At 38.8% G+C, this 9,077-nt stretch overlaps 2 protein-coding genes across 3 annotated transcripts in view; one reads left to right on the top strand and one right to left on the bottom strand.

The window, feature by feature from the left end:
- Positions 1 to 442: 442 nt before the first annotated feature.
- Positions 443 to 9,077, bottom strand: part of nbn (nibrin) — a 49,145-nt gene continuing 40,510 nt past the window's right edge. For both annotated transcript variants that reach the window (XM_073924943.1, XM_073924944.1), the window contains exon 16: positions 443 to 1,129. In XM_073924943.1, coding sequence (XP_073781044.1) covers positions 1,114 to 1,129 — 16 coding nt within the window. In that variant the 3' untranslated portion in view covers positions 443 to 1,113. The remainder of the gene's footprint in view (positions 1,130 to 9,077) is intronic.
- On the top strand, positions 1,116 to 8,131 carry osgin2 (oxidative stress induced growth inhibitor family member 2). The gene is made up of 6 exons (XM_017351495.4): positions 1,116 to 1,168; positions 4,076 to 4,168; positions 4,333 to 4,469; positions 4,571 to 4,762; positions 5,020 to 5,111; positions 5,427 to 8,131. Exons 2-6 carry the CDS (start codon positions 4,102 to 4,104, stop codon positions 6,691 to 6,693), a joined length of 1,755 nt encoding a protein of 584 aa, XP_017206984.2. The 5' UTR covers positions 1,116 to 1,168; positions 4,076 to 4,101; the 3' UTR covers positions 6,694 to 8,131.

Genomic DNA, 9,077 nt, shown 5'->3' with positions numbered 1-9,077 from the left:
TTATAATGGCAACTTTTAAGGTACCAATATGGACCCATAAGTTGCAAACCTTTTTTTTGTTAAGTTACTGCCCCAGTGACATCTTTTGTCCCTTTACATCTGAAAGTGTATAATGGCCTACACATAATAGATTAAAGGCTTTTTAATTGAATATTATTGTTTATGTTTATGTTTCCTTCCTTTATGTTTCCTTTATGTTTCCTTATAAAGAAAGACAAACCGACAACCAAATAAGTGTGAAGACAAAATGTGTGTGTGTGTGTAGTGTAGTGTATAGAATGGGCAATGCCAATCCTAGAAGAGCATTGGTGTTCCTGAAGGGAAACTCATTTGAGGTTTACATGCTGGACTTCTGTAAAACAGGTTAGGAAACAGTGCGCGTGTACTACCTACGCCATCCAGTGGTTGTCAATGACTTATAAGAAAATGTTCATGCGAGACTAATTGTTAGTTATTTAATGATTCAAACGTGCCTTTAAATGTTGACAGAATTTAGAAAGAGCTTCACCAAGTGCAAATACACAAGTAGCCTAGAGCAAGATGAAGTTGACTAATTATTTTTTAAAAGTCTACTTTACATATGGTCGATATATAATTAACACATTTACTTGTGTTACAGTTGCAGAAAAATTGGATACTAAACAAAATATAAAAGACGTGTTTGCTACTATTATAAAAACGAATAAACTAATATGCCTTCTTATATAGGTGTGTGTTAAAGAGGAGATTTTGCCCGAACCGAGTAATGATCGATTGAGTTTCCTTCCGTTTAACGGGAAATAGTGCGTGTAGTTTTTTCTGTGATTCCATGAGCGCACGGCGGACTCCGCGGATCTGGGCTCGCACTATATGCCTGCCGGTGCGGCACGAGGCGCAGATGATGTTGGATGGAGACTGACGCCTCGCAGCTTCTCGGTGCTACGTCGGTTTAATTTCAGTTCTGTATCACTGGTGGTACGCTTTGGTTAACCGGCGCCATCCCAGAAGAAAAAAAAAAAAAAACAGTTGGCATCATCTTTAGAAAATCACTCGTCCATGTCATCCTGTGACTCGGCTTGGATCCTCCCACTAGGGATACGGACTATTTATACCGCGTGCAGCATCCCGAGCCTTCTAGAGATACGCGAATCTGAAAAAACAGACATTCTTGAAGATTTTTCGTTTGGAGGTAAGAAAATCATTATAGAAATGTATTTATTACCATTCCAAACAGTACTCATATTGGACTGTAGATGTGACCTAAATTATGGCAGATTAAATCATACATAATTCTCACAATTTAATGCGTTATCACAAAACCTTTTTTGTTTCACAAGCATTCTTAAAGTCAGGGCTTTTAATGCTTTTACCAGAGGACTGGAAAAACTGCCAATCCAGTGTCATTAATAACTACCACAGAAAGATGTATGCTGTTTATTCTTGTTTATAAATATGCATAGGCCATAAAGACATAATCAGAAGCTATAACCTATTTGTTTAAATGATGTGCACAGTATGCGTATGGTATTTCACTCCGTTACGTGCAATATAAACTGAACTAACACCAAATTGGCTTAAACGTTATTGCCTGCCCTGGTTGCGTTTTTTCTACTACTGTAGATCTATAATTTTGGAGGCGTAATCCTTATGGGCAACGTGCATACACACGTGCTTTCACAGACACGTGTGTGTAGGCTATGTGTACATACTGACATACCATCCAGTCTGGGCTTCAGACTCACTGATAGTCCTGTCTAGACAACACGCAGACATAATACGGCTTTCCCTCTTTCCCAATGAATGTACTTGCACTGTTTTTATTAGATAGCCATAAATCGTGGTTTTATTTATGTCTGATGTTTTGATTCCCAACCCAGGAAGCATTTTTAATTATTTTTTTAAAGATGTCTAATTGATGGCTAATAGACATCTAAACATATAGGGCTCTATTTTGACGATCCATGCGCAAAGTGCAAAGCGCAAAGCGCAAAAGCAATAAGGGTACGTCAGAATCCACTTTTGCTAATTTAAGGATGGAAAAATCCATTTTGCGCCGTGGTCTAAAAGGGTTGAGCGTATTTTCTTAATGAGTTATAGGTGTGTTTTGAGAATAAACCAATCAGAGTCTCATCTCCCATTCCCTTTAAGAGTCAGTTGCGTAGCCCCAAACCGCATTTGCTATTTACATGACGGACTTTGTCAGTGGAAAAACTGAACACTTAACTAGCGAGAAAACAGTTAAACAGAGCATCTACAGCGTAAGAATGAGAGATAAGGCCTTCTCTTGTTGTACGCACACACATCAATTAGCCTATTAATAAATAATTTTGTTTCTTAAGTGCGAAGATTTGTTTCAAAACTATTTTTAAATTCAGTTCTAATTTCCAGCAAACTAATAAATGAATAATAATAACAAAGTGTGGTCAAAAAACTGAGTTATATCCAAATACACATGCTGTGCCCCATATGGTCTAAAACCTGACAGGTGGGCACATCTAAGCTTGTTTTTAATACAACAAATATACATATGCATATAATAAATACCACTGCTAATAATAACATTATACAAAAACATTAGACAAAAATAGTCAATACAACTCTTGCGCCAAGCTGAAACTAGCAAACAACTATTGCGACTCGCCTTGCGCCGGGTGTAAAATAAGGACCATAGTCGTCTTGGCTAAAACAAGGCTAAAATTAGGTTTTCAGTGAAATCTACTACACATCTAAGAATAGGCCCAAACTAGACTACAGTCATCATATAAACGGAAATGAATGAATGACTACACACAAAGTCTGTCTAATTTATTTGTTTAGCCTTGTTTTAGCCAAGCTGTCTACATTTAGATGTCTATTGGACATCTATTAAACACAAAATTGTTTGTTGCCAACAAATGATGTTAGGTTTTTTAAAGGGGTTTTGAAATGTCCATTAGATTGTGTTTAATGTTATTGATGAAGAAATTGAGAGTTTACGGAGCAACAAAAACTCTATTAATTTTTATTTTTTTATTAACATTTAAAATTAGTTAAATTAATTACTTTTTTGCATGAGGTACAATGTACAAGTCAGTCATTATAGCTCAAAATACTACAAAATATCACAGGCACATCTGTAGGATACATTTGTTTTTCTGGATGACTGGTCAAAATTTTGCCTTAGACAGTGGTCATCATTCAGAAATATTTGAGTCCTGTGATTGACCATTCAAAATATTGTAGACATTATGTGGACTGAGTCTTTTTTGAAAACAGACAAATGAGTGTGGAAAACAAGTGGTAGGTCAGCCCATGTGAGTACCCCTTCTGAATGTGATCAGGAGACTGTTAAAATGGGGCAATGAGGTGGAAATGCCAGTTTCAACCCCTGCCAATGGACCCCTCCGCCCCTAACACACCCCTGTCCCGCCATCCTCACCCCCGATTATGCCTGGAATCCTGCGCACTCACTCTGAAAACAGTAAACAATCGTGGTCAAAGAAAAACAGGTTGTGATGGGTTGCTGCGATGTGCCGACTGTCAGCATGCCGACCCCTCTTTTTTCTTTCGAAAAACATAAACACGGGCTGCATGGATTATGAGCCAAACTGAGGCGTAATCAGGGGGTGATTTACACCTGTGAAGTTGAGACAATGAGTGCACTTAGATAACAGTGCAACACGCCACAAACAGATTATGATTAGCTTTTGTCAGAAAGTAGTGGCAGCGCTAATGCTAGTATTACCTCAGCTGGGTTGAGTTTCTGAGCAGTGTCTTTTTTTGCATGTAGTTTGTGACATGTTATTAAAATTTTGCGTTATACGACAAGTGAAGAAAAAGGGCAGAATATTCGACACAAAGTAAAACAAACGAGCAAAAAAATTTATGTATGCTCTATATTTGCGCACTATACACTATAGATGATGTATTAAAATGATTTACAGGCTATTAAAACTTGGTACCATGTATTTGTTATGCATTTATATTTTAGATAATAAGTGTAAATAAAATATGCAAAACAAATGCCATATACTCTACAATATTAATGTAACATGCTAAGATGTTGTAGGACAGAATCAAGTTATTGTGATTGCCACATTTCTTTTGTATTTATCAGTGCCAGCTCTAATTCTGGCTACCACTATGCCCCTGTTGGAGGAAAGTTCCTTGTCGAGAGACTGTACCCGAACTGTTCCAGTCGTTATCATTGGTGAGTCATAAGAAGGAAAGATCATATTCTACTGAGAAATGGGTATTCATAATATCATTAAATCTTAATCGCTATTAATTAGTGTGAATATGAGTTAAATAGATCTACAAACAAAAAGAATCTTCAAAAGAACATTCCAGACTCACAAGCCTCTCTCCTCACAGGTAATGGTCCTTCTGGTATATGCCTGTCATACCTGCTTAATGGATATACTCCTTATTTGGATCCCAAGGCTGTGCACCCAAACCACATCCTCTTTCGTAAACTACAGGAAGCCAAACAGCTACCCATCACTGAACAGGTAAAATGATGACAAAAACATCAGCAACTATAATTTTGGTCTTTGAATACTGTATACAATCCAAAACTGTGGAACAAACCAGGTGCCCGTGTGTTTGTTAGGACTTGGAATATCTTTGTGAAGGTTTAGAGGGACGTTCAGGGAACCCTGTAGCGGTGCTCTTCGATACACTTCTTCATCCAAATGCAGATCTAGGTTTCGAGTTCCCCTCTGTTTTGCAGTGGAGACTTGAAAAGAAACATCACATTCCTCATCTGGTCCTGGGCAAAGCTACACCTGGTGGTGCTTGGCATGTAAGTAAACTATTTGGGTATATTGCTTCTAAATTACAATTGCCTGAGCTGAAACAAACTTCCTTACTTTTCTGGTTAGCTTTGAGAGATATTTAAATGTGTTGCTTAAACCCTACGGCATTTGAAATAAGTCTTACCCCAATAGTCTTACTTTAACAGGTATCCAAGGCAACTTACATAATGGGTGTTGAGACTAAAAATAGCTATTTTTGTCTTAATGTCTTTCTTGACAAAATAATCTCCGTTTGGTCTTCAAGGCAATGGAAGGTTCAATGTTGACCATTAGCCTCGGCATTTGGATGGAGTTACCGGGAGTCAACTACAGAGACATAACCTCCGGCAAAAGAAGGTATGTGCTATGCATTACAACTTCATACATGATGAAGGCATTGGTACAGGGTGGTCAAGTCTCTTACCTGGAGGACCATACCTGTAAAGTTTAGTTTCTTACTCTAATTAAACGAACCCAAACCAAGAGGCTTTAGGGTTTTTAGGATTATTAGAAACTCTGATCCAGGTTTGTCGAAACAGGTTGGGGCTATACTATGCAGGAACATTGGTCTCCAGGAGGTGGACAGCACACAATAGTATTTATCAAGAAGATATTCTGAGTTTGTTTACTGAGATTGATGGATTCCATTGTGTGTTTGGGATTCCTTCACAGGGCAGCATCCAATGATCGAGCAACACCAGAGGAGATCTCCTCCTACTACAAAAATTATGTCAAACTCATGGGTCTCCAGAAAAACTTTGTTGACAATACCTACGTCACCTCTGTTCAAAAACTTCACCGCAGTCTTGAAAACAGGAATGGGAATGAAAAAGACAATGAAGTGAAAAATGGGTTTGATAATTGCAATAAGAACAGCACAGAGAACAAGAATGGAGTGGTAAATGGGTTTAGTAAGAAGTTACAAAATGGAACTGAGAAAAGCACTAAAAATGGTGAGATTGAGGAGGGGGATGAAGATGAAAGAGGCAAAGATGAAGAAAGAGAGAAAATTGGGTTGTCCCAGGGGCTTTCACAGGGACTCTGGGAGGTCAGGGGTTACCAAAAGCTCCAAGGGGACACTCATGTCCCTTTTAGCTTATTTGCAGAGAATGTTGTTTTAGCAACAGGGGCATCTGACTCTCCTGCCCGACTAGGAGTTGAAGGAGAGGATCTCCCTTACGTGTTTCACAGCGTGCGTGACCTTGGGGTTGCTGTCAGCGGTCATGGCAAACTGGGCTCTTCTTCAGACCCTGTTTTGATTGTGGGAGCAGGGCTTAGTGCAGCTGATGCAGTACTGTGTGCCCTGAACCATAGGGTCCCTGTGTTACATGCATTTCGCAAGCGTGTTGACGACCCAGGTCTTATTTTCAAACAGTTGCCAAAGACACTTTATCCTGAATATCACAGGGTCTACAACATGATGTGTTCCCAGGGTTACAAAGCATCACCTATTGCCAGTCCCACAGCTCCTTGTTCTTGTTTGCACCCCAGCTACACCAGCTTTCCTGAGCACTGTGTGCTTTCCTTTCAGCCTGACATGCACTGTGTAATGAGGGGATCCAGTGGTGTTCTTAAAGTCTTCAAGGTCTCTATGGTACTAGTTCTGATCGGGACCTATCCTAACTTGTTTTTCTTGAAGGAGCAAGGGCAGTACCTTGGCTTGGATCCTAGTAGGCCGATTTCCTGCAGACAGAATCCTGTCGACATAAACCCTTACACCTTTGAGTGCAATGCTGAACCTGGACTCTTTGCTATGGGACCCCTTATTGGTGACAACTTTGTGCGGTTCTTGAAGGGTGGTGCTCTTGGCATTGCTAGCTGTTTACTAAGCAGACTAAAACAGAGGATGAAGAAAAACAGGAAATTGATTGCAGAGGAAGGAGGATGTGGTGGATGGGGAAGAGAAGTAAGTGGGGATGGAGGAGGAGGGTTTGTGTAAGTCTCTAAGGCCGGGCATATGCTGAGTTCCATGCGATTTGGGCAAGGTACTAACTCACCCTTTACAGAAAGAATGCATGCAATGTAAAGCCAAAGGTCTGTATTCATGTGCTCACACTATTCTGTCCAATTGTTTAGCAGCATAGTGCATAGGAAGTCAGCACAAACTTCACCAAAGCATTTTTTGTGCTGCAAAACCAGAGCATCAGTTGTGAGAACTTCTCAAACTGTCAAAGCATTTAAAAAACATAAAACAAAATGCTTAGCGATTGGCTATGCAGCCAGATTTTAAAACTTTCGTTTACAACAACAGGAAAAAAAAATGCTTGTAGATCAAAAACAATTTGGTGGACATGCAACCTGGTTTGCCCTCTTGGCAAACCAGAGTATGTTTTATTTACGACTCATTATGGCCCTTTACACTGAGTGGTACAGTACAGTACAGCACGAGTCACCTTTATCAGGCTTGCATTTGTCTTTGAAGGGTTCCAATGGTACGACAGAAAGTTTCAGTCGACAACATTCTCACTCAAGGAAATATGGGTCGTTCACATATCGTATAAGAAGCATTTCTCACAAAACAGATGCTTTATACACATAAATTCTTGTGTATGAATGTTTATTACTAACTGTTCTATGAACATGCTTTGATTTTAACTACAGGTCAATGAGCGTGAAATAGCTTATTGCAACATCCGCATTGTATAAAATTAATAAATGCTAAATATATGAAAACATACAGACCCTTACACTCTCCGATACGTTACCAATTACAAAAAAAAAAAAAAAAAACTACACAGCATAGATTTAGTCATGATTTGGGTTCAAAAACAACACGCAACATATAGCCCGCAGTCAGTGTAAACCTCTCATCTGCATCTTTATTCTTCACCAGCACGTCACCTCTATCAGAAAGTAAATTCGTCATTTTGAGTTCATAATAGTCCACAAGGTGATGATAATAGCTAAACATGGCAGTGTGATCATCTTTTAAGTTGCTGAAAGAATTCTTTGCTCTTTTGTTTTTTCGCATGTCAGTCTTACGTTTGTCCGTTTCTGAAAGAATTGGATATTAGAAGCACTTCAATAATCATGCGCACGTTATTATTATTATTATTAAGTTCGCTATTTCAAATATAGACGCACGGCAAGTGCAAGCGAGAAAGTGAAACCACTCGCGCTCTAGACAGCATTGTGAAAAACAACGAGGCACAGGGTAGATTCTGCTCTTCTTCTTGGCTTTGTGGCTGTTAATCAAGACAACAAAAAGGTTTGTTTGAGCTCGGGTCGACCAAGGCTCATTATTATATGTATATATTATTACGGTGTAATGTCTCAGCTGTGTTTTTAAAATAGCAGTTCCTTCGTTTTCATTCTCCTGGCGTGTTGCATGAGTGAGTGACGTATCTCTGTAAACCAATAGCGTTCAGTTGCACATCTTGCTTTGCCTTTTGGTACCCTTTTGTTGTGCTAGATACTCTTTGCAAAGGGTTCCCAAAAAGTGGTATAATAAAGTTCGCTTTTAGGTACCTTTTGAAACACCCATACAAGCGTACCAAACCAAACCGTACTACACCATTGAGTGGAATAGGGCCATAAGAGGAAGGAGTCTGAAGCTCTGTTAGAATGAAAGAAATTTTAAAATACTATACTATACTATACTATACTATATATATATATATATATATATATATATATATATATATATATATATATATATATATATATATTCTAATCAGAACCATTTCTCCCTCACGAGGGCAGACTAAAATTTCTAACATTTCAGAAAATCTGATTGCCTTATCAGAAAAGCAAAAAAGGTTTATCGCACAGTGCATGAACACAGCACATGAAACGACGCATGACAAAGCTGAAATTCGCTCCGATTCTAAGATAATTTAGAATTCAGTGTATGCAGTGTATGCCCAGCCATAGAGAAGCTGTTTCTTGACAGGAATTGTATTGGAACACATCTCATTTTTATATGTATGCAGTGAAAGCTAAATTAAATGTAAATGTTTTCACCACTTAAAAGAGACTAGATGAAGCTACTCTCTTTCCAGTGGTGTCTTATGTTGATTGTTATACAAATAGGGGTTTTTGCTGGTCAGAAATGATGTGCTAACGTGTCAATTTAAATTTCAGACAGAGTATGTTCTTCGTATTGTTGCAAATGCTGTCAGTTGCCTTGTTATTTGTAATTATGTATCCGCTCTTGCATCACATCACAGACAGGATATCTCCCAGTCATGATTGCAGTGCCTAAAGGGACATTCACACTGACAGCAGTTTGTAGGGGTTAAGTAACCACACATAATTCAGAGCTGGCATCACAAGAAACAGACTGTTGAGAATGAAAAGTGTCAAGGTTGAGCAAAGCGAAGA

The sequence above is a fragment of the Danio rerio genome, chromosome 16, assembly GCF_049306965.1.
Source record: "Danio rerio strain Tuebingen ecotype United States chromosome 16, GRCz12tu, whole genome shotgun sequence".
Lineage (NCBI taxonomy): Eukaryota > Metazoa > Chordata > Actinopteri > Cypriniformes > Danionidae > Danio > Danio rerio.
This window is presented reverse-complemented; position numbering and strand designations above follow the sequence as displayed.

Excerpts from the sequence above, each read along its gene's own strand:
- osgin2 (XM_017351495.4), top strand. The coding sequence starts at position 4,102 with ATGCCCCTGTTGGAGGAAAGTTCCTTGTCGAGAGACTGTACCCGAACT. Across the intron at positions 4,763-5,019 it reads CACCTGGTGGTGCTTGGCAT|GCAATGGAAGGTTCAATGTT; the intron begins GTAAGTAAACTA and ends TTGGTCTTCAAG. Across the intron at positions 5,112-5,426 it reads ATAACCTCCGGCAAAAGAAG|GGCAGCATCCAATGATCGAG; the intron begins GTATGTGCTATG and ends ATTCCTTCACAG.